The sequence below is a fragment of the Candoia aspera genome, chromosome 2 (genome assembly GCF_035149785.1).
Source record: "Candoia aspera isolate rCanAsp1 chromosome 2, rCanAsp1.hap2, whole genome shotgun sequence".
In the NCBI taxonomy this organism is placed as follows: domain Eukaryota; kingdom Metazoa; phylum Chordata; class Lepidosauria; order Squamata; family Boidae; genus Candoia; species Candoia aspera.
This window is the reverse complement of record NC_086154.1, coordinates 37745899-37772291: the sequence shown is the minus strand read 5'-3', so window position 1 is coordinate 37772291 and position 26393 is coordinate 37745899. Positions and strand designations below refer to the sequence as shown.

Sequence of the window (26393 nt, the reverse complement as noted above, 5' to 3'; positions counted from 1 at the left end):
TTTTCGAACTGCTTGGTGTGCAGGAGCTGGGACGAGCAACGGGAGCTCACCCCGCCGCACAGTTTCGAACCGCCGACCTTTCGATCGGCAGCTCAGCGGTTTAACCCGCAGCGCCACCGCGTCCCTTACTGCAGCACATTAGAACTGCATTATTAATCCACTTCAGATTTATAAAGTCTATATTTATGAATGTGCATAGGTGAACTCTCAGAGAATTCCTCAAACATTTTGCATGTTTGGTCTTTCAAAACTTAATGTCCAATAACTAGCATACCCAAGGAAACAAAACATTTTGCCTCGGAGCTTAGCCCTCTTGCAAATTTATTTCCCCCCCAAATTGAATTTTGTTACAAACAAGGATGGTTCCTGATACCTACTCTAGAGCTATGATGGAAGAGACAGAATCACATGGCAAATGACCCCATCATCCATCTACCCAAATTAGCTTTCCAAGCTCATGATTGTCCTCCTTGCTTTAATAGACGAGAGAAGGCAGACTTCAAAGTCCAAAATAATGAGCTTCAAAAGTCTGTGTGGAAAAAAAAATCTGTCTAGAATATAAGCAGTTGATTAGAGGTGATGCATTAGTGAAACATTTGTTTTACAGTGGCAATTGTCCACGAAACAAGTTGGGACCAAGCTCACATAAAGATGTTGGGAAACAGTTACTAGATTTTACCACTACTACAGCAGCTGAGGGACTATGTAACTGAACATATTGTACTTGCTGTCATGGGAAGGCTTCTGCCTGGTATTCTCTGCCTGCTTGCTAAATCTGTATTCAGGGAGATTTTCTTCTACAGGGAAAATTTGTCCATATAATCCTGCTCCTTTAATCTGAAATTATACCACCCAGGAACACTTTTATTACCTCATTGATTGCTCATATGGTGACTTAAGGCTAATAATATGGATACCACAAAATATTTATACAGGCAATGCACGCCACAAGTTGTACCACAACTGCTTTTCAACTCTGACTCCCTGCTCTATTTATTCACATACACGTGGGTGTGTATAAAAGTAGGCTCTTATATGTTCTAAATCATCTTGCTCAAAGTAATTACATGTAAACAAGTTAATTTCTCCAGGCATCCTTACTTTATATCCTCATCGTAGGCAAAGACAATGATAGCCCTGGCTCTGGGAGTATCTAGAAGCAGCTTGATAATTTTATCAAATTCGTAGGTCTTGTTTTTGCGATCCTGTGGGATTTTCAATGACTGGGCAATGCAGAGATCACCTGTTAACAGAAAAAAAAGAAGACAATATGCTAAAATCTGTAAATCAGAAAAAAAAAGAAGAAAGAAAACTGGGGGGGGGGGAGTAGTTAGAGGGAAGAGAGACTTAAAAAAAAAAAGAATGAAAAATGGACTTTGGCCTAGTTTGGTACAGGGGATGTGGCTCCAAAATTCTACATGGCCATGAAGATTTCTGGGCTTTCATCATTAAATCAAGTGTGTCTGATTACCCCTCAGCTTAGAAATCATCAGAAACAAATAAAAAACACTTAGGAAACTAAAAAAATGCAGTAGAAATAATTGGATTTTAATGTCTTCTGAACCCAGAATTATTACATTTCTCATATTTTATCCCAAATGAGTCCTTCGTGGACGCCATGCAAAATCTAAAAGAACCTGCATATCTGAATGTACTTCTACATCTTCTATCTTTGGTTTTTCCCACTGCTTGGATTCTCTCCTTGAATGCCACAGCATGGATTTGGTCCATTATATCCACTGTCACAGAATGATAAAGAGGGGAGTCCAGGACCTATCAAGACAGCCTGATGTCTTCAGTGTCATCTGCAGTTGATTCTAGACAGTTTGTTACCAAATACCCTCTTGTGACAGCCTTAGCCTTCCTATTGATTGGACTTCGCTTCAATGCCTATTTCCCAGTTCCATGACTCTCCCCACTTCCCTTGGTTGCAATGTTTCTGGAGAGCCATGACTTTTTGTACTCAGACTGGTTTCTTTATTTTTCTTGACACAAACTAATAAATGAAACAGAGATTATGAGAGTGCAGCTGGAGGATGATTTCTGTGCTGCTTTATTGCTCAGATGGTGGAAATGCAGGTTAACTCAGGCTGTTTGCACAGTGGCTATAGTATATTCAATTGGGGGTTATTGTGAGAATGCCTCTGGGAGTTTGGGGGTGCCCACAGAGGCATGTGGACAAGCTCTAAAAATGGGTGGGACAAAATTATCTATGTCGTTCTGAGAAGATATTATATACAATAGCATAAATACAAAATAAATGAATAACCACCTCTGATCCTACTTTTACAACATTTCAGTATATTAATCTAATATTGGATGGATACTTTAACTTTTCTGTATTTTTGCAGAACTGTACAGGTAACATTCTGCAACAATTATATATTTTTCTTTCAGAACCCTATCATTTATTCTGACAGAAGTCATCATTTGATGAACTTTGCAACTGTTTTCATTTCTACCTAACAGTACATTGGATTCTATTTGAATGGCTTGACTGTTCCTACCAGGAAACGTTTGGACTAACATAAGGCTTATTAATAACACAGCTAAGATGTAAGATAACTACAACACCTTCCTGTTGGGTCTCTGCTCAACAGGGATTGTGTTAAAGCATCAGAGTGATCCATAAAAAGGAGGGGAGGGAATATAGCAAAAATCTATTTCCCCAAACAATATTGTGAAAATTGCCTGACTTTATAGTTACTACTTTTCCCTGTGGCTCAAGTCTCTTTGGCAGACAGATCCAATTGCTTCTGAATTGGTCTAGTCATTTATATTCCCAGCACTCTGCCTCTCCCTGGCTGTACTTACAGGTAGCAGAGACACAAAAATATTTGACCTGAAATGTCTCAGAACAGGCAACCAAAGCATAAAAATGCAGCGAGACTTCCCTCACATGATTATCCTGGCAAATAAGACTGTATTCTTGAGTACAGCTGAGGGCTTTGCAGTAGGACAACGCCATTATCAGACAACAACAGTACAGCACCATCACTGCGGAATGCACATTACAGTGTCAGAGGAGAGCTTATAAAAAGTAGGGACAAGGGGGAAGGAGGGGAAGGACAAGGAGAAGGAGGAGGACAAGGAGGGGGAGGAGAAGGAAGCATGTATCAGTTGGTGGTCTCATCTGATCCAAATAAATTAGAGACATAGGCAGAAAATGACAGAACTCCATTTAAAAGAGGCAGATGCAAAGTACTTCATTTAGGAGGGGGGAAAAAAATACAATCCTATGCACAGGCATGAAATATCTGGCTAAGGAATAGTACATGTGAAATTAATTTTTGAACTGTATTTAAAAATGAACCCACCAAATGATGTGGCTACCAAAAAGGCAAATGCAATATTTGGTTGCTTGGAAGAAACATAGTTTCCAATTTAAAGAAAGTATTAGTTCAGATATAATCTGCACTGGTCAGAACTCACCTAAAGTACAGTGCCAGTTTTGGGCAGTGCCTTTTAAAAAGATTCAGAGAAAGTGGAACAGGTATAAAGAAGGCTGATGAGAATGATCCAAGTACTAGAAATTAAGTCCAGAGAGGAATGTTTGAGGAAATTAGTGTGTTCTACCTTGAGATTAGGTGGCTATGGGGTGGAGATGATAGAGCTCCTCAGAAAGGAGTCACAGAATAAATACTCTGTCATCAGAGTACATGACATGGACTAAGGGGAGGCAAATTCCAATTAAATGCTAGAAGAACACTTCCAACAGTAGGAACAGTTTGGCAGAGAACCAATCACCCAAGTAAGATGATAAGTTCTCCTTCAAGCCCAGGCTGGACAACCATTTGTCAAGGAAGCTTTAATCTGGATTCCTGAAATAAAGCTCTACAGAAACTACTGAAATTTTTCTTCTGTTTTTATATTTTTGATGCCCACAATATCACACAAAATTGTGCCCACTGCCTGAAAAGGTTGTTGACCCTAATTTACACTATAATGAAACTGTCAGGCTAGTTAGTGTATGTTCAAGAGTACCTCACGTAAGCAATACAGACAAAAGAAATATGGTTTGACGGAGATGTGTTTACACTGGGTTTCTTTTCTATGCATTTTTAAATGTATCGCTGATGCACAATTAGTCCTCCTCAAATCTTTTGTTTCCAGCTCATCTGATGAAATAAACTGTGAATCACATAATGTGCTATAGTATTCTAAGATGTCCACTACTCTGTCATTATCAGAAAGGTTTAGATATTTGTCATGATATCACTTTTAAAGAAAAAAGGTTAAGAAGGAAAACTAAATACTTACAACAGAAGTTTAAAAAGGTGAGGTGAGACAGACCCCTTCATTCCTGGACTTCCGTAAACAATTAAAGACCTGGTTTTGTCACCATGTCTGGGGCGGGAGGGAGAATAATTACTCCTGGGGATGGCTAGCTCCCTAGAATGGCCCTGTTTTACTTGTGGGTTTATAGAGAACTTTTAGCCATCTGGTTTCCATCATATTTATATTTTATTATGTACTATATTTATCCTATAGTTCTATATTGCATTGTTCTAATTGCATTTTATTGTAAACTTCCCACAGTCTCTCCTTGGGGGGAGATGGGCGGTGATAAATTTGATTAATAAATAAATAAATAAATAATGTACATTGGATGCACAATGAAATATCACAGCCAAACATTCATCTGCACAATTCTCAACTCAAAAATTAAAACAAAATTTCAGAAAAAGTTGCTTAATTTTTTTTCAGTGGATGCAGATTTGATCAACTTTGACATTACTGTATAAAACCATTCTGTAGTATTAATGAACTATGCAACTGAGTTAGCATTACCTCTGAATTCACTTTTCAATTTAATATAAGGCTTTCTTCAATCTGTCTATCTCACTCCCTTCATCCCCTCTCCCATACTGTACAGACATCTTCAAAATAACCTGGGTATTTCAGGGTACGTTTAGCAAAACAAACAAACAAATAAATAAAGCAACTTGCTATATCTTCCTGCCCTCTCAAAAAGAAAGTGCTGTATCTTTACTGTTATGCATTAAGTTTAGTAACACAGTCAGTTACATTCAGTGGTACAGTACATGCCTGATAGAGGAAAAAAACTGCCTTTCTTTTCTCATGAAATGGTGGGCTCAGATTATAGCTTTTGTTGTGAGAAAACTACTTACTTTAAATTAGGAATCAAAATGGTTGGAGATCAATGCAACCAAGTATCTTTTACTGGCATGCACAGGTGACAGTGATCCCTAGGCTCCTCACCAAAGAACTGCAGAAGAGCCCCAAACAAGCAAGGCTACAGACATTTGGTTTGTTACATCACATAGGAAAGATAAAGAAAATATTGTAAATCATAGTGTGACCTCTACACGGGAACACCTTTGATAAAACATTGGGGATGACCTTACAATGGCACCCCTGCATTGCTCCATACTATCAGGATTCTGTAGAGTTTATTCTATCCATATACAGTAGACTCTCAGTTAACCAGAACTCAAGCAACCGGCACTCTCAAGCAACTGGCACAAAAATTGAACCGGAAAAAAACTGGCACTCTCAAGACACCAGAAAAAAAAGTCATTCTCAAGCAACCGGCAAAAAAATCTGTATCTCTCTGCTGCCATCTAGTGGTATTAGGGTTTAATAGTAACTCTCAAGCAACCAGCAACTACATTTATCCAGCATCTACCAATCCCCATGGGTGCCGGTTAACTGAGAGTCTACTATACTGCCTCCTTTCATACCATTCTGTTCACACTCTAAGGAAGCACAACGATCTGGTTTCTGTTATCTGTATCTATTCCAAGGTCACAACTCTAGCCTTTTCTTTCTATGTGGGATTTTATTAGAGTCATGTTCTTATTCATGTACAGTATAAACCTTTTCTAAGTAGTGCATAAAATCTAACTACAGTAAATGAAGTACACAGGAATTAAACCTCCACATATTATACACCACCCAGCATCACATAGTTTGAGTTGGACAGGCATATAAATGCATATATGCATAAATAAAATAATTAGGATAGCAATTGCAAGAAAACCTGTATAGAATCTGGCTTTAAGGCAATGATTAGCCATAACTGAAGAACTCCAATGATTTCTAAAAAAAAAAAAAAAATCAATTCAAGACATTCAAAAGTGTGTGAGATCCTGAAAGTTTTTATGAGAAGGCTCACCAGATTTTCCAATTACTACATAGCATACTCAAAATGGTATTCTGTGTGTCTATGTGGTTTGTAAATTCATCTTTCAACTGGTTGTTCATCACATTGAAAAGTTTATGTTTTCTGTGATAGTATTGCAAAGAGTCTGGATGGATCAAATGAAACTGGATTAGAACTCTATGCACCTCACTAATTATTAAATTATGTGTTGCTAAATCTCCTGAAAAGGTTGTTCTTGGACCTTTTTCATGGGTTTAGAAAGCCTTTGAACATTAGTCACATAAAAATAGGTTGACCTAACAGATTTTGTTCTCAGAAAATTTAAACATTTTGTTCTCAAAATACTTTGATTAATAACAGTTTATCATAAATTATTGAATTTATATGCCATCCGACTCAGGTACAAGAGTTCTCTGGGCAGCATACAACCAAATAATAATAATAATAATAATAATAATAATAATAATAATAATAATAATAATAATACCACCTATATAAAACAATGCAACTCCACTGGGCTCAGAAGCAGGTTTTGGCCTGGCTAGTACTTAGATGAGAGACTGCCAGCGAACACTGAAGGCTAGACTGGGAAGTTTATTGTTGAAGAAGGCAACAGAAAACCATTTTACCACTGTTGCCAAAAAGATGCAGGGACTTTAAAAACTTATAACGTCCATGAAGTCACCAGCAACTGAAGTCATCAGGAGTCAAGCTCAACTCCTAGTAGCCTTTGACCTCAAGTTTTTTACCCTGAAACGGTACAACGGATAAGGTAAGCAGCAGCCTCAGTAATGAAAATAAGCACAGCGTACAAGTTACTCCTCTCCATTTCTTATCCCTCCACTCAAGACCAAATTTTGTGCCTGTTGAGGATGTATAGATCTAGATAGGCTGGTGGAGACATAGACAAAAACTGTGTATGAATATTTTTGCAGATCTAGGAGTTCCCCAGCCCTGCTCATGCTGTCCTCTTATATGTGGAACGTACCGTTTCAGCAATTAAAAGTGGCACTGGCACTTAAACGTTTGCTTAGATGCTAATTTCACAGTATTTAGACAGACTAAACTGCTTCTGGTCAAAATGAAAGATCATCCTAATTTTTGAATAGTAAAAACAGATAATAAAATATATTTTTCCCAGAAAGTCTTTCTGCAAAGTCCTATTGTGATGGTTATAGTGAAATGTATGTTCACTTGTGGATCTTTCCTGAAAAGCTCAATACATATGGGTATATACATAATTGTGACGATCAGATTTCTGGAAGATAAGAAGTAGTAAATCAGATAATTGAGCACTGAGTGGCATATCAAGTAGTTTTGAAGGCAAAGATTCAGAAATAGGTATCAGATGACTTACAATAATTGCACTGTTGGATACACTTGCTAACCTCCTACCAAGAGAAGGCTTAGCTTCTCTCAGTGGAATGGTGAAGTAAATTATTTGTAATCATTGTCACTTTCCTACAGCTACCATAACAATAACAACAGCAACAGCAACAATAAATGTCCCCCAAATTCCAGCAACTTCATGACTTCCCACACTGTTCCAAAGTGGTTCAAAAACATTTGAGCCAATTTCTGTGGTCCCAGAAGTTCTTAGGGATTGAAAATCCTTCCCTCCCATTCCACTGAGAGGTGTTTCTGCTACATCAGAATCTTCTATTAGTGGAGGATACAGCCCATCAGATATAATTGATGTACTGTATATTAGTCCCTCCTCCCATGCAATCTTTTCTCCTAAGCAAGGTAATTTGTTTTCTATGTCAAGTTAAATATTCTGTAAGATCAAACATCAGCACCATCTAATCCCTACTTAGAATGAAGAAGCATTTGTTTTATCTGGAAACTTTTTTCTTGCAAGAATATGTTTGACTATAAATGGAACCCAAACCCACTCATATTTAAGCACAAAATGATAGAATTTTAGACCTGAAAGGTGTCATTTAGATTATTGAGTCCAACTCTTCTACTCAGTGCAAAAAATCAGGAGAAGTTTAGTAGCAACTTTTTCTGGTTAGCAAATTCATGAACTGCAGCTCACTTCATCCAATACAGAGAGTGGCTCGATGGATGAAAGCTGATGCCTTTTAATAAAAAATGCTAGTCAGAAAAATTCCCTGCAGCACTCTATGGAAGTGAAAGTTGGACTTTGAAGAAGCAGGATAGAAAGAATATTGACATTTTTGAACTTTGTTGTTGAAGAAGACTCCTGAGAATACTATGGACAGCCAAGAGAACAAATAATGGATCATCAAACAAATCAACCCAGAGTTCTCACTCAAGGCACAAATGACCAGGCTCAAATTATCCTACTTTGGACACATTTTGTGAAAACCTAGCTCTCTGGAGAAGCTCTAATGCTGGAAAAGATGGAAGGAAAAAGGAGAAGTGGATGACCAGCAGCAAGGTGGATGGACTCAGTTACAATGGCAATGAGTGCACTGTTGGAAGACCTGAAGGACCAGGTTAAGGACAGATTGTCATGGAGAAAATCTATGTGGTTGCCAAGAGTTGACACTGACTTGATGGCACATAATCAATCAATCAATCATTCAGTCAGTCAGTCAGGAAAGGTGCTACCAGACTCCTGATTTTTTGCTACCATAGACTAACTTGGCTCTTCTCCTACAATGTCTACTCAGTGCAGGAATCCAAATTAAAGAATCCCCAACTGAAAGCCTTTCAGCCTTTGCCTCAACACATCCAGTAAAGTGCTTACCTCTCAGGGGAATTGATTCTATGCTTGAACTGTCCTTTTAGCTTTCCTGTAACTTAAATCTATTATGCCATGTCCTGCATTTGGAACAAAAGAGAACTGGTCTTGACTTCTGTGTGACATGCTTTTAGGTATTTGAAAAGAGCTATCATATCCTTTCTTAACTGTCTCTTCTCAAAGGTAAATATACTCATTCTTCTTTAGAGGGCTTAGATTCTAGCTCTCTAATGAAGTTTTGATGCTCTTCTCTGCATCTATTCTATTAATCCTTCCCAAAGTGTGATACCCAGAATTAGACATGGTACTCAAAGTGGAGTCTGACCAAAACAAAATAAAGTGGAAATGATTATTTGCAAATTAAATTTGCAGTTGCCTTTTTTGCAGCTACATCGTTCTCCAGACTAATATTCAGTTCATATCAACTACTATTCCATACTGTGAAAAAACAAGTATTATTACCAAGCCAGGTAGCCTCCCTTATTATCCTCCAAACCATTTAGATTAATTATTCCTAACTGAGGAATTTAGAAAGACTAGAACACAGGACAGAAAAAAAAAAAAAAAACCCTACCAAACAATGAAATGAAAGAGGGAGGGAAAATTGCTTATTCCTAATTTGCCATAACAGCGTTGTATTTCCAGCATGGGAAGATGAATGAGATAAAATTGCACTGCAATGAGTGTAGCAAAATGTGGGTTTTTATTACAGTTTCATAATAAATATGAATATAATGTGCATTTCAAGCATAATTTATTTTCACACAAAATTTCTACGCAGAATGAGAATTAAGATTCCTTTGGAATTTGTTCATATGGATTACTTTATTTTAAATGTTCCTCTGTTTATTGATTGGCGGCTATGTCTGTGTTTATTCCCCCATCTCTAAAACAAAATTAAACAGAAGCCATAGTGTGTAAATTGGCAAAGAAACTAAAAATGTCTAGCACAGATGAGTTAATTAAGAACTTTATTCTATTAAAGTTGTCACTGTAATTCTGGTGCATTTTTAATGTGGTTCCCTAGTGCATTTTATCACCTCAAAGACTTGCTTTTATTATGACAGTTAAATCAAGCTTCCTTAATATACCAAAATCAAGGCAGCCACTGGAAGACTAAATTGAATGCTAAGAATGGTGTAAATTATAATTATCGAAGTGATGGAAAAGACAGAATAGCTTTTCTTGATGTGTTGATTCTGATCTAAAAATAGGGTTTACTGAACCTCCTAACTTGTCAACTATGTTCATTAATGTTCCATCTACATTTAATGATGGGATCCTTGTTCTATAGTTTGTAGTAACATGCTGTAGAATGTTTCCTACAGTGGGAAAGAGTTCTAAAGAATTGGCATAAACACAGTAAGACTCTCTAAATAGCTGTGGGACTGAGATTTTGGCTACATCAGGACTCCTTTGCAGTAGAGGACTATCTGAACTTTCTGGTGATTACTTTGGAGCAAACTCTGCAGTGGAAACAGGGGAACCTAATTAAAAGCTGTTTTGCTTTCCCCTCTTGCCCCCTCACCCCCAGTGTATTGCAGCTGAGTTGTTCCCTGCTTGAGCAGGCTCATATGGTGGGCATGTTCCCTGGTATCTTGGCACCATTCATGCATGTTTTCCCTGAGCTCAGCTGGAGCTTTATCCTGTCCTATCCATTTTCCCAGTTCACAAGGAAAATGTATATCACCTTATGTATATCACCCAGGAAAACTTCTGATTCTTTATGTTTGTGTAATTTTACTTTCTCTTCAAACAACTGCATACCTTCACATTCTAGTCAAAGTTAGAAGACAACATTTAGAAGAACATAACACATTAGAAAGTAACTAGTTGAAAGATGACATAGCCTATATATTCTCTAAGACATTTATTGTGTTTGTGGTACCATTCCTTTTACTTCGCAATCATCACTTCACTAAATATGCATTATGTTGCTGTATCCAATGAAATGCTTACTTATATATCTAATCATATACTTATTCTAATTTGCACAACTCTATATAGAGGATCGTGTCCTGGGCCATTTTTAGGTTTGCTTTTGCTGCTCCAGTACTATAATAAGCCATCTGTACTTCAACAGAAGAATGTGTCTGATTCCCATTACTGAAGGACTCTATGGAAAATGGCCACAGATGGGGATGTGATTAGTTTGCAAATAGCTAATCAGGCAGTGGCTCCCATGGGTGGAGAGTGAATACTTATAGGTATAAGGCATGGGTCTTTATGATTAAAAGGGTTTGATTAACCATGAGTAATGGCAATCAAAATAAAACTGTATATAGTTTATTTATTTTAATCCCACCTTTATTATTTTTATAAATAACTCAAGGCTGCGAGCATACCTAATACTCCCTCCTCCTCCTGTTTTCCCCACAACAACCCTGTGAGGTGAGTTGGGCTGAGAGAGAGTGACTGGGCCAAGGTCACCCAGCCAGCTTTCATGCCTAAGGCAGGACTAGAACTCTTAGTCTCCTGGTTTCTAGCCCAGAACCTTAACTATTAGACCAAACTGGCTCTCTAGTTATAAGACATTGATTATGAAAAATATGCAAAAGAGAGGAAGAGAATAAAGAATGAGTTTCCTTGCCTGTTGCCTTTGAGAGCAATTCACTGTACAATTTAGGGAGTAGAGAGAGGCCACCCATTCTTCCTATGTTTGATTAGCAGTCATTACTTGGAATTATTAGTTGCAACTGACTCTTGAACAATAGCTTCCGACACTGATTTGGGCCTGTTGCCCAAAGCAATTTCTTGTGATCTCTACATGCCAGGAGAATGTTATGCTCTGTGACATTGTTTTATTTTTCTAAACTGTTTCTTGGAATGCCACACTGTAATAATGAGATCATTCAGTGCTTTGCTTTTGGTCAAAGATTTTTCTCTAGTCCTTATACTAATGCAACTGCTTTGAGATAGTGAAACCTTTTTCAAGTTGTATCAATCCATCAATCAAATCTTTATTATGGTCATAGACCAGCATAAGGAGGGTGTGGTACAGTCAATTAAAAAGCATTAGAGTCTTAAAAAATTATGAAAAGCTAGAAGATATATAAAAATAGAAAGTATATATACAGTAAAAAACAAGAGTCTTAAGAGAATCTAAAAGGAGGGGTAGGAGCATTAGATGGGTGTAGGAGAGCATAAAGTTTAGTGTGTGGAAGACTATATCACATTACAGAGCACTCTAGTATGGCAAACATTAAGTCTAGTTTATGGTACAGGTCATCATCTGCCAAATTTTAAGCATTGCTGCACAGAACCTGGCAACATTGTACATTGTAGCAGGGTTGGTATCTGAAAGCAGCAGGGAGGTGTAGAATTGCCCTGTTCATCCTGGGCATTTATGCAATAATGGTGAGATGACACTAGTATGGATGTCTCTGTAATACAAGCACTGGAGGAGCACATGTTCTGTTGTTTCTGTGTGTCTGGAGTCACAGAGGCATTGTCTCTCTGGGTAAGGAATCTTCCCGTATCCCTCTGGTGTTTAGGTACTTGGAGTTTAGTTAAGTATGCCATAGGGGAGACAGAGTACCTGTTGGATTCGCTGGCAATAAACTCTGGGGTTCTGGTTAGATCCAACTGATGCTCTGTGTCTGCTACATGCTGTTTAATGAGTGCTTTGGCCTGATCGTATCCCATGCTGAGTAGAAGACCTGGAGAGAAGCCCAAGGATGAGATTTTAGTTGCCACTGCCTGTTTCATGTAGATTGAAAATCATCACTCATAGTTAATGGGGCAAGGCCAAGGAGGAAAAAGGACAGTCTGAGCCAATCGTTGAGTAAGGTCACCCACACTCTAGCCTCCACTTTCATGAGGCCTGTCTCTAGTCACAGAGTGGCATTAGAGACACATTTTGGGACTTGGAAGGCTGATCTTAGAAATTTGGATTGTACAAGTTCTAATGGTGCTAAATTGGAGAATGGGCCCAGTTGGATACCATAAAGAAGTTGTGCTACTGGCTTGGCTTCAAATAATTTGACTGCTGCAAGTATATAGTGGCCACCTCTTCTCCTAAGGGATTTAAGGATGGCAGATATGCTCCTCTGTTCATGTTCAGCAGGTAGCTTCCGTGCGTCTTCCTACTGCCAGCAGAATGACTACCCCCAGGGATTTGAAGCAGGAGACCTGCTCAATCCTGTGGCTGTTCTATGCTCCAGGAATGGCTCTTGGACCTGTCGGCAAATTTTATTTATTTATTTATTTGTCACATTTGTCACCACCCATCTCCTCCGACCGGAGGGACTCTGGGCGGTTTACAACACAATTATGATTTTAGTTTTCTGATAATTGAGTTCTAGCTGGTCTTCCTTGCAGTACTGTGTTAGTGCTTTTCAAGCTGTAAGCACAAAGATATTTTTTTTTTAATGATGAGCTTTGAGGTTTTTTCCTTGATTGATTATTTGGAAATAATAAATAAATAGCCAATGAGTGTGCATCCCTTGAGGCAAGCAAAATTCAAACAGCAAAAAAAAAAAAAGTGGCGGGGGATGAGAGAGAGGAAGGGAGCATAATGATAAAGCAGCAGGGTCTCTTTCTATATTGTACAGAAAACCAGCTGGAATGTTCTCTAAATTTAAATTAGTTGGTGACTTTAGAACACAGCATAGATTTAAATATATAAAGCATGGTCTATGGCCATACTACCCTGAAAATGCCCAATCTCGTCTGATCTTGGAAGCTAAGCAGGGTCAGGCCTGGTTAGTACTTAGATGGGAGAATGCCTGGGAATACCGGGTGCTGTAGGCTTGTTGTAAACCACCCAGGGTCCCCGGATGGGAGGAGATGGGCAGGGACAAGATAGATAGATAGATAGATAGATAGATAGATAGATAGATAGATAGATAGATAGATAGATAGATAGATAAAGCAGCAGATAGAACCATGGAAGAAGCAGAGGGCTCCACTGCCTGCAAAGGTTGTTGACCCCTAATTTACACTGTAATGAAGTATCATGGTAGTTATGTTCAAGAGTACCTGACTTAACCAAAGTCCTTCAGTGGAAATGTTCCCATTGAGTATTCAGTACAATACCTGTTAGTGATGGGTAGTTATGTGTTCTATTCTAATTTCTGTAATTGGATATATTAATTGATCATTATTACCATAATATCTGTATTAATTTATTTTATGTATATTGGTTATTCCTACTAAATGTATTATAAGCTTCTAGAGGGTGAATGGAGATTTATTGGAAAATAATAGCAGATGGGAAAAAACAGGAAAAGAGTTAATATTCATAAAGTTTCATATAAAGGAACTGTGGAGAAATAAGGTCAATGGGAAATATAAAACTCAGACAGATAGAAAGACTCTCAGCTGCCAGTAAAGAGTAACAGGAACAATGAAATCTCCAAAAGAATGGAGCCTATAAGTTAAAGAATTCGCTAAAAGCTACAAAAGGTTTGTAGTATGAGCTGCAGATGGATGAGTCCTAAGAAGGACGTATGCTGACCAATATGAGGACAGACTTTTGACTTCTGAAGAAATCCATCACCCTCAAAGGGAAAAGCTCCCTTGCTGCTTAAGCAATTCTATGTGAGTAGGAAACATTAATGTTTTTAATATTAAAACTGAATTGCACTGAATTTAGATGTATGCCTCATTCTTTGATTGTTCAATATACCCGATTAACAATTCTGGAATGCAGGACAGATCACCTTGTCTTGTACAAGGAACAAATTCAAGTAAACAGAATTGGGCCTTAATTTTGTGCCTACTAATTATGTATAGATTATGTTTTCCAAAATATTCCATTATCTATCCCTCCTTTCTTCTCCTATCCCCTTCCCCTACTGACCTAGCAGCCTATTAAATCCTTGGAGTATTCTGTGGTTTTAGATTTTTTTTTATAGATCCCCTGTAACTGCTGTTATCAATATATTGTTTATATTTGTCATGGTTGCTGCTGCTGCTGTCCTAACAAGCAGGAACCACGCTGAGATGAGCAATAAGTCTCTAGTGCTTTATTACTGCTACATTAGACAGAAAATCCTAACAAACTGAAGAAGCGTGAGAAAACCCATACAGATAAACCCCAAAAGTCAAGGCAGGTCTGTTCTGTGTCTCTTTGAATGACTGCTCAATTCCTCGCTACTACGCATGCGTTTTCCCCCCTGGATAGGGCCCCCCTCCTGCTCACCATCAGTGCTCATGACATCTGCTTTGCTCAGGGTTGTCACTTGCAGAGGTCCTTGCAGCAAGCAGAGGTTGCATCAAAATGATGATGTGCATGGCATTATCGTGATTCAAACTCTGCCCATAGGTACTTTTGTCCTGATGTCTGACACAAGTGTGAAAGTGATGGCTTTTGCAGCATAACATCAACCATTGGTGAGATGGGGGGCCATATAAATTTGATAAACAAATAATAAATAAATAAATGTTTGGTCACTTGTCCCCCTACCTGAAAGCCAAAAGGAATTCAGAGAAATCAGCTGTCTATTTTACACATGGTGTGAATTACATAGATCCTTATGCACCTTCATCCTGATCAATCTGAGAAACCAGATCAAAAGAGGGAAGAGGTAGCTATGCAGAAAAAAATGTAGCAAGGCTTTGTTATGCCTCTTGAAAAAGCCACATGTGCATGAAAGAGCATTTGTCTGGATAAGCCATTAAGAGAACTGTGACCATAAGTATTTTTAACATACTTTCTCCTAGCACATTTCCCAGTCCTGCTCAAAATATCCAACATGTTTTGAAAAGAAGAGGGTGAAATTATCAGGTAGCTGCTGATCATGAGTCATTCTTCACTTTTCCAGGTTTAAAAGGTAATATGCAAATAAGACTATAAAAAGTATCAAGTTCAGGAAGCAGAAGATTTCAACACACAGAAATACTAAATACATAAATAAATAAATCTATCCACAACCTATATTTTTCCAGCTGACCCAGATGTGGAATTAGAATGATACTAAACCTTTTCATGAATTCATGAAGTCTTCTACTGATCATGGGAGCATTCACATATATAGGCAGCTACTTATCATACCTGCTAATTTTTTTTTCCTTAAAAAGTGGAATGAAAGAGTAAGATACCCATTTAAGATAAATTAACTGTGAAAATCCATTGTACATGGTCCTCTAGGACAGTGTTTCCCAACCTCGGCAACTTTAAGCTGTATGGACTTCAACTCCCAGAATTCCCTAGCCAGAAGGAGGCTTGGAAGGTCTCTTGGAATATGGTGAAGACCATAAAAGAGCAATCCAGTGGGCTTGTAGTAAAATGGTTCAGCTGATACATGCTTGGTTACTCTACATGTACAGTTTATCATGCAGAATATTTCCAACTGGTCATCAAACTATCTGGCACTATTGGCAATCGCTGAAATAGCAATGAGTCAGTATGAATGATTCAAAGAACATTATGATTAAAACAACAGTATATTGACTGTGCAGATAAATCAGGAAAGTTGTATTACTACCAAGACAAATTGATAGTATCAAAGCTATAGAACAGAAATGAGAACTTTTCCCCCCCTCTGAGAGCTATGTGCTGCAATGGGAAGCATTAAATCTCCTCCTTCTCTTGTTCCTTTGATCATTATGATGTGACACTTTCTCTTAGGAGAGGAAATAAAAAGAATGCACAATGGATTTTATTTGTGTCATAATGGTTATGTAGGTCATTAAAAAAACTGCACAAGGACCAATTCCTATTGGTCATACTACCTTACTAAATTCTGAACGGTGATATTCTTCCAAAAATTATCCAGCCAAAACTGGCGTATTTCAGCATTCTCTACATTTTTCCGAACTATGGAACAACTGTGAGAACTGCCAGAGTTAAACTTATAGCATACCTCCCCGCAAAGAAGTTCAAAGTAATGTTTATGGTTTGTTAACAACACTACAGCAGTAGCCTCTGGTGTAGTGATAAAGCTGCTCTCTTACAGTGGCTCAGATTAATGCAAAAACGCTTTAGTTTTTAAATCCCTGCTTTAAACTCGTATATGGAAAACAAAGGGAGTTGCTGACAATCACAGAGCAGCAACCATAACAACAAGAGAGCATTTTTCTTTAAAAATAAACAATCAGACATGACATATTGTATGTTAGACCTGACTTCCACAAATGAAACTTGGAATTTAATCTGTGGTCTGCTTTCATGAACATCACAGTGTCACTTACTGTGTACCTCTAAAAGTGAAGCCTACGTGGTGGATGCTTTAAAACTAACTAACCTGCTTCTAGCTCAGGGTTAGTCATTTATGGGAATCAATTCTGAGCGTTAGCTGGTTGGGAAAGGTAATAAACTAGTTTCGTCTTCATCTTAAATAAGTAATGCCTACTAAAACATGACTTTGCAGATTACATACTAATTCCCCATATATTTTAGCCATAATCCAATGAAGTCAAAAATTTAGAAGTTTCAAACAAATTGCAGATAAAGATATAAATTATCCTAGCACACAAATAGAGAGTACCATGCCTTGCTCTGACAACAGGGCAGTGTAGATAGATGGATACCTTATGTACTAGCAAGGTAAGTTTTAATCCAAGTTGGGGACTGCTTTTAATAATGACGCAAAGCCTTTAAATAAGTATATAAGACTTTAACTATACTGACTTTCTGGGAATTTCTGTGCTGCTATTCTATCTCTCTTTTTCTCTTTCTAATTCCCTCCTGGCAGTATTCTTCCCAAGAAGTAAAATCAAAAATTTGCTAGGAGTTCTGCACTTCAACTAAGGTAAATTCATTGTGAGATGCAAGTCAAAATCTTTCCAAATATGAAAGACCTACAGGGAGCCAGAGTCTAGCCATGCAGAGCCATAGGAACCATAGCCTACACATAGGAACTAAGAAATGAATTAATAATATGTGTAATGTGTGAACTATCACTATATTTGGCAATTATTTCCAATCATAGGATTGGCCTATTCAACCTGAGACAATATTTTTGCTTGTAGTTTATTCGTTTAGTCGCTTCCGACTCTTCATGACTTCATGGACCAGCCCAGACCAGAGCTTCCTGTTGGTTGTCAACACCCCCAGCTCCCCCAGGGACAAATCCATCACCTCTAGAATACCATCTATCCATCTTGCCCTTGGCCGGCCCCTCTTCCATTTGCCTTCCACTCTCCCTAGCATCAGCATCTACTCCAGGGTGTCCTGTCTTCTCATCATGTGGCCAAAGTATTTCAGTTTTGCCTTTAATGTCATTCCCTCAAGTGAGCAGTCTGGCTTGATTTCCTGGACGATGGACTGGTTTGATCTTCTTGCAGTCCAAGGCACTCTCAGAATTTTCCTCCAACACCACAGTTCAAAAGCATCAATCTTCCTTCTCTCAGCCTTCCTTATGGTCCAGCTCTCGCAGCAATATGTTACTACGGGGAACACCATTGCTTTAACTATGCAGACCTTTGTTGTCAGCATGATGTCTCTGCTCTTAACTATTTTATCGAGATTTGTCAATGATCTTCTCCCAAGGATTAAGCGTCTTCTGATTTCCTGACTGCAGTCAGCATCTGCAGTAATCTTCACACCTAGGAATACAAAGTCTTTCACTGCTTCTACATTTTCTCCCACTTTTTGCCAGTTATCAATCAAGCTGGTTGCCATAATCTTGGTTTCTTTGAGGTTTAGCTGCAAGCCAACTTTTGCACTTTCTTCTTTCACCTTCATCATAAGGCTCCTCAGTTCCTCTTCTCTTTCAGCCATCAAAGTGGTATCATCTGCATATCTGAGATTGTTAATGTTTCTTCCAGCAATTTTAACTCCAGCCTTGGATTCCTCAAGCCCAGCATGTCGCATGATGTGTTCTGCATACAAGTTGAATAGGTAGGGTGAGAGTATACAGCCCTGCCATACTCCTTTCCCAATCTTAAACCAGTCCGTTGTTCCGTGGTCTGTTCTTACTGTTGCTACTTGGTCCTTATACAGATTCTTCAGGAGGCATACAAGATGACTTGGTATCCCCATACCACTAAGAACTTGCCACAATTTGTGATGGTCCACACAGTCAAAGGCTTTAGAATAGTCAATAAAACAGAAATAGATGTTTTTCTGAAACTCCCTGGCTTTTTCCATTATTGAGTGGATATTGGCAATTTGGTCCCTAGTTCCTCTGCCTTTTCTAAACCCAGCTTGTACATCTGGCAATTCTCGCGCCATGGATTGCTGAAGTCTCCCTTGCAGGATCTTGAGCATTACCTTACTGGCATGTGAAATGAGTGCCACTGTTCGATAGTTTGAACATTCTTTAGTGTTTCCCTTTTTTGGTATGGGGATATAAGTTGATTTTTTCCAATCTGATGGCCATTCTTGTGTTTTCCAAATTTCCTGGCATATAACATGCATTACCTTGACAGCATCATCTCGCAAGATTTTGAACAGTTCAGCTGGGATGCCGTCGTCTCCTGCTGCCTTGTTATTAGCAATGCTTCTTAAGGCCCATTCAACCTCACTCTTCAGGATGTCTGGCTCTAGCTCACTGACCACACCATCAAAGCTATCCCCGATATTGTTTTCCTTCCTATACAGGTCTTCTGTATATTCTTGCCACCTTTTCTTGATCTCTTCTTCTTCTGTTAGGTCCTTGCCAGCTTTGTTTTTGATCATACCCATTTTTGCCTGGAATTTACCTCCAATGTTTCTAATTTTCTGGAAGAGGTCTCTTGTCCTTCCTATTCTATTGTCCAATTCTGCGCATTGCTTGTTTAAAAATAATTCCTTATCTCATCTGGCTAACCTCTGGAATTTTGCATTTAATTGGGCATATCTCCCCTTATCACTGTTGCCTTTTGCTTTCCTTCTTTCTTGGGCTACTTCTAGTGTCTCAGCAGACAGCCATTTTGCCCTCTTGGTTTTCTCTTTCTTTGGGATGTATTTTGTTGCCGCCTCCTGAACAATGTTGCGAACTTCTGTCCATAGTTCTTCCGGGACCCTATCTACTAAGTCCAGTCCCTTAAATCAATTCTTCACCTCCACTGCATATTCCTTAGGACTATTAGTGAGCTCATATCTAGCTGATCTGTGGGTCTTCCCTAATCTCTTTAGTCTGATCCGAAATTGTGCAATAAGAAGTTTGTGATCTGAACTAGTCAGCTCCAGGTCTTATTTTTACTGACTGTATAGATGTCTGCCACCTTTGGCTGCAAAGGATGTAGTCAATCCGATTTCGGTGTTGTCCATCTGATGAAGTCCATGTATAAAGCCATCTCTTAGGTTGTTGGAAGAGAGTGTTTGTTATGCAGATATTTTTGCTACTCACCAAGAATTTCTCATAATGCAAAGTGAAATTTCAGACATTTATTTTGAATGAATTCACGCCAGGTTGTAGAGGGCAGAGGGACAGGAGGAAGAGCTGTTACCAAGTCAACAGTCAGAGCAAAGAGGCCTGAGTCTGAGGTGGGAACGTAACATGAGTAAAAGTCTCAGATAAGCCCTTCCCTAATTCTCATGAAGATAAAGGGAGGGAGGGAGGAAGCACATTCAGACTTGCAAGGTTCTGTTACTACAGTTGTACAATAAAAGTAGTACTGACCTAAATGACATTAGATGTCTAGCCTAATCTACTTTAAAGGCCCGACAGGTTATAAGTATTTCATTTTTAAATATATATATATATGTATGTATGTATGTATGTATGTATGTATGTATGTATGTATGTATTGCTTTAGGATGTAAAGAGGAAAGAAAAAGTAAGAAAAAAGCAAACAAAATAAAAACATAACATCTCTTTCCTAAGATTCGCTGTCTTCTAGAATGTTAAACTTTATACAGAAAAAAAACCTGCCTTGTATGATATGAAACTGAACTTCAAAGAGATGAAGCAGAGATTTGGTACATTCAATCAGAACATTACAGAATTAACCAAGACCACCACCACCACGATAGTAATTTAGTCATCTGAAACAAGGCTTACTCTGCTTGAAAATTCTGATAAACAGTGTGCTACAGAAACAAACAAAACAGACACAGTTTGAAAGAAAATAAAGACAGTTAAGTTGAAGTGTCCTATTAACTCGGTCTACTTCTTAGAAATCCTTTAATTTTTTTAAACACTCCTTATAATCCACAACAAGTTCAGTCTACAGCACACTTTCATTTTGTATTTATCTGTATATTCTCAGGGATATGCAGAAACATGTAAAACATAGTAAAAGATCATATATCCATTGTGAAAATGTTAATAATAATAATAATAATAAAAAATTTCAACCCAATCTAAAATCAAAATAAAATAAAGGAAAACATTCACAAATTGGCATCTGCTTAACTAAATTTGGAAAAGAAAAAAAAAAAGCTTTCAGGAAAATGCAGTGTCTTTCTGAGAAGCTATGAGACAGGTCAAACTTTCAGAGGAAGGTTATTCTGTTACTTAAGGCTGTGACAGAGAAGCATCTCCATCTGGTCTCAGCTCCTCAGCTCTTTAGCTCCTGTAAAGTTAGAGTTTTCCAGCAACTTTTCCTGAGATGTATGATAAGATGGATTGATTCTAGTTGGAGAACAAATTTATGGAGAAATGTATAGATTTTTTTTTCCTGCATCCTGAATACTTGCATGAGATCTATACTGTGTATCATATTGGTTTTTACTTCCATTAAGTACAAAAGCCTGAATCCTGCAACTATCTTAGCACCGGGAACCTTGAAATATTATACAAAAAGTAACGATTTTTCCAGATATGCCTCCACAAATGTTACAGAAACAGAAGATATTAATTTAACTGCATTAAACAAAAAAAATAAATAAAAAGGATGGTTTTTCTCTTTTTCCAGCATTTTTAAAAGATCATAGTGATACTAAATTGAGCAATTTAATGTGCCTTTTTTAAAAAAGGAAATCATATCATTCAACAAGAGAAAGGTCCTTTATCTGGGAGATGGACAAGTATATGTTACTGTGAATTCAAAATCAACTAGGAGTGTAGTAATGCTAATAAACAAGTCTTCAAAATGTATTGTTGTTGTTTATTCGTTCAGTTGCTTCCGACTCTTCATGACTCCATGGACCAGCCCATGCCAGAACTTCCTGTTGGTCATCAACACCCCCAGCTCCCCCAGGGATGAGGCTGTCACCTCTAAAATATCATCCATCCATCTTGCCCTTGGCCAAGATGGATGGATGATAACCTTGCCTTCCACTTTCCCTAGCATCAGCATCTTCTCCAGGGTGTCCTGTCTTCTCATTATGTGGCCAAAGTATTTCAGTTTTGCCTTTAATATCATTCCCTCAAGTGAGCAGTCTGGCTTGATTTCCTGGAGTATGGATTGGTTATATGGCTGCAAGAGCTGGACCATAAGGAAGGCTGAGAGAAGGAAGATAGATGCTTTGGAATGGTGGCCTTGGAGGAAAATTCTGAGAATGCCTTGGACTGCAAGAAGATCAAACCAGTCCATACTCCAGCAAATCAAGCCAGACTGACAATAATTCCTTATCTCATCTGGCTAACCACTGGAATTTTGCATTTAATTGGGCATATCTCCTCCTATCACTGTTGCCTTTTGCTTTCCTTCTTTCTTGGGCTACTTCTAGTGTCTCAGCAGACAGCCATTTTGCCCTCTTGGTTTTCTCTTTCTTTGGGATCTATTTTGTTGCCGCCTCTTGAACAATGTTGTGAACTTCTGTCCATAGTTCTTCTGGGACCCTATCTACTAAGTCCAGTCCCTTAAATCGATTCTTCACCTCCACTGCATATTCCTTAGGAATATTAGTGAGCTCGTATCTAGCTGATCTGTGGGTCTTCCCTAATCTCTTTAGTCTGATCCTAAATTGTGCAATAAGAAGTTTGTGATCTGAACTAGTCAGCTCCAGGTCTTGTTTTTACCGACTGTATAGATGTCCACCACCTTTGGCTGCAAAGGATGTAGTCAATCTGATTTTGGTGTTGTGCATCTGGTGAAGTCCATGTATAAAGCTGTCTCTTAGGTTGTTGGAAGAGAGTGTTTGTTATGCAGAGTGAATTGTCTGGGCAAAATTTGATCAGCCTATGTCCTGCTTTGTTTTGTTCTCCCAGGCCATGCTGACCTGTAATTCCAGGTGTCATTTGACTGCCCACCTTAGCATTCCAGTCTCCTGTGATGACAATAACATCTATTTTAGGTGTGTTGTCCAGTAGGTGCTGCAGATCCTCATAGAACTGCTCTACGTCAGCATCTGTGGTTGGGGCATATATTTGGATCACTGTGATGTTAGATGGCTTGCCCTGAATTCGAATTGAGATCATTCTATCGTTTTTTGGATTGTATCCAAGCACTGCTTTAGCCATTTTATGATTAATTATGAAGGCTACTCCATTTCTTCTGTGGTCCTCTTGTCCACAGTAGTAGATCTGGTGGTCATTTGATGTGAAGTGGCCCATTCCAGTCCATTTCAGTTCACTGATGCCCAAAATGTCTAATTTTAATCTTGAAATCTCACCAATAACCACATCCAATTTGCCCTGGCTCATAGATCTTACATTCCAGGTTCCAATGGTGTGTTGATCCTTAGAACATCGGATTCACCGTTCACCACCAGCACCGTCGGCTGCTAGGTGTCCTTTCGGCTTTGAGCTAGCTGCATCATCACATCTGGGGCTAGTTGAACTTATCCTCTGTTCCTCCCCAGTAGCATTTTGACCATCTTCCGACCTGGGGGTCTAATCTTCCGATGGTATACCGACGTATCTCTGGTTGTACTGATCCATTTAGTTTTCATGGCAAGAATACTGGGGTGAGTTGCCATTACCTTCCCCAGGGATCGCATTTAGTCTGACCTCTCTGTCATGACCTTCCCGTCTTGGGTGGCCCTTCACGGTTTAGCTCATGGCATCACTGAGGTGCTCAAGCTCTAGCACTACGACAATGTAACAATCCTTTGCTGAAGGAGGCATATATATATATATGTATGTATGTATGTATGTATGTATGTATGTATGTATATATAGTGTGTGTGTATATACATACATACTCTGTGTATGTATGTATGTATGTGTGTGTGTGTGTGTGTGTATATATATATATATAGTATGTGTGTGAGTGTGTGTATGCACACACACACACACACAAACTTTATAATAAATAATACTAATAATAATTCCCCAAGTTTTACATCTGTTGAAAAAAATGCTATGAATAGCTTAAGAATACTATAGGGAGATCTGACTTTGCAGTAGTACATATGATAAGGATCATGGTAGTCTAGTAAATCACAGGTTAAAATGAGCCAATAGTGTGATGCTGCTGCTAAAACAGTAAGTGTTACTTTGGGATGTATTAACAGGAGCCCAGAATCCAGATATGGGTACTAATTGTCTTACTCTACTCTGCCTTGTTCAGGCCCCACTTGGATATTATGTCCAGATCTGGGCATTACAGTCTAAAAAGGGCATCTGTGAGTGAGTTCAGAAGAGAGTGACCAAGATGGTGAGGGAACCTGAAACCAAGTTAAAGGTATTGGGTATGTTTAGCCTGCAGGGACAACTTAAGGGGAATGTGATAGTGGTCTTCAGATATCTAAAAGGTTCTTATACAGAGAAGGAATCATGTTGGTCAATCAATCAGTCAAAGTTTATATATTAGCCCTTAGGCCATATCAAAATACAAAATTTAATATACTAATCATTAATAAAACCCACGGTGAAATTAATATAAAAAACAGATTAAGTTGTGAAGAGATAAAAATACAATGAATAAATATACATATGAGTGAAAATACAAATCATATTTCCGTGTCACCCTTACAATTTACTCCAATCAACCCCATGTATGCAGATCTCAACCGTACTGATTTACTTAAGTACAGAGCTGTGTTATATGTTATTTTTGGATCCTGACCAGGCATAAAATATGTTGTTTTAATATGTGGTTCCCAATGGGTCATTAATTTAATGTGTGGACCAAGAAACAGATCTCTCACCTTCTTGTACAAATTACAATCAAATAATATATGTACTATATCCTCTGTCTCAGGTGCTCCGCAGATACAGGCGTGTTCGTTATAAGGGATATGGTTAAATCTCCTGTATCTAACCATTGTATCAAGCTGATCAAATCTAGCTTGGGTAAATACTTTCCTAAGGTGTTTTGGCACATGTGTCTTTAAATAGTTGGCAATTTGAAAAGTGCGTTTATATCGGCTCAACCATTTCATATTGCCAGCCTTACTAAGGGCAGCTATATATTTTTGCACTTCTATATCCAAGATTCTTTCTACAGCTCTCTTTTCGACTTGTTCTCCAGTCGCACAAGAGACAGGGAGACCAAGCTCCTTATATAATTTGTCAGTTGTGTGAACCAAGAGGTTTTTTATTTGGGATTTTATCTGTTCTAATAGACATAATTTTGGAAGTCTGTCAGTCTCCATTTCATTTATTTTACACCAGCAGTTACATACTCTGATTTTAGACAATGAGTAAATTGTATAAATTCCCAGTTCAGCTCTAAATGCAGCAGCTGAAGTCCTTTTATCTACACCCAGAATGCATCTCAGATGTTGGGACTGTGTTTTTTCTAGTAATGAAGTAGCCAATTTAAGCCCCAAACTTCTGCTCCATATAAGAGCATAGAAGTAAATTTAGCTTTGTATACTTTAATTATTGGGGGTAGGGAAACTGGATAACTGATTTTTTTAAAAAATTAAGCAGTAGATTCAAATGTGCCGTTGCTCTGAGTGAGCTCCTTTGATGATGAAAAACCCAAGATCCGGTCATGGAGAAAATTGCCCCTAGGTAAGGGAAGGTACTCACTTGTTCTAATAATTCACCATCCAATTGCCATCTATATCTCTGATGTCATTTTCCAAACACCATAATTTTTTACTTTGATTGATTAATGATTAGAAAGTTATCCTGACAATAGGAGCTGAGTCTTCTTAACAGCCTATGTTTGTCCTTATCAGTGCAAGATCTTTTTTAAAAAGATCTCAAGCTTTTTAAAAAAACTGTCCACCACCCACAAATGTAGTTTATTCTTACATCCAACATGCGTACACACAGATACACACTTTCTCAAGGAATAACTAGTATTGCAAAAATGTATCAGTAAGAGATATTTGAACCAGGATTAATCATCATTTATTTTTACAGCCATATCTACAGTATAATCCACAATCCCTTTATGTGTAGAAGTTGTTATATCTACATTCCATGAGAGGGGGAATCAGCTCTTAATGTTGCATGATTCACAGGTCTTAAAAATCTGTTCCTATATCTAACTCACTTTAAATTAAGCCCAGATGAAAATAGGGTTATTTATGCATTTATTTAATATTGGTCTTGTCTGATCTTTAATTTTTTTTAAAAAGGACAAGATACTGAAGTATGAAGAGTGATATCGATAAAAGGCTAAAGATATCCTCAGGTTTTCAACATGGACAAAATCACTATTTTTTTTCTTGGCAACAGCAAATAAATGATTTGTCATTGTCATCTCCTGGGATGGCAATACTATCCTTCCAAATGTTGTAATACAATGCAGTATCAGTAACAAATAACCTGAACAGAAAATGCAACCAGTTTAACAAAGACAACAGACAAAACATAAAACCAACTGAGCACTTTTTTCTCCCTGAAATATCACTGTTCCTTTCCTTTTCCAGTTTTCCAGCTATGTAATCAGCTA

At 38.2% G+C, this 26393-nt stretch overlaps 1 protein-coding gene and 1 non-coding gene across 4 annotated transcripts in view; one reads left to right on the top strand and one right to left on the bottom strand.

The window, feature by feature from the left end:
- Positions 1 to 26393, bottom strand: part of GRM7 (glutamate metabotropic receptor 7) — a 354665-nt gene that overhangs the window by 235675 nt on the left and 92597 nt on the right. For all 3 annotated transcript variants that reach the window (XM_063291614.1, XM_063291615.1, XM_063291616.1), the window contains exon 3: positions 1102 to 1243. In XM_063291614.1, coding sequence (XP_063147684.1) covers positions 1102 to 1243 — 142 coding nt within the window. The remainder of the gene's footprint in view (positions 1 to 1101; positions 1244 to 26393) is intronic.
- On the top strand, positions 13474 to 13592 carry LOC134492599 (5S ribosomal RNA). Its single transcript, XR_010067475.1, has one exon. It is a non-coding gene; the product is annotated as a 5S ribosomal RNA (ribosomal RNA).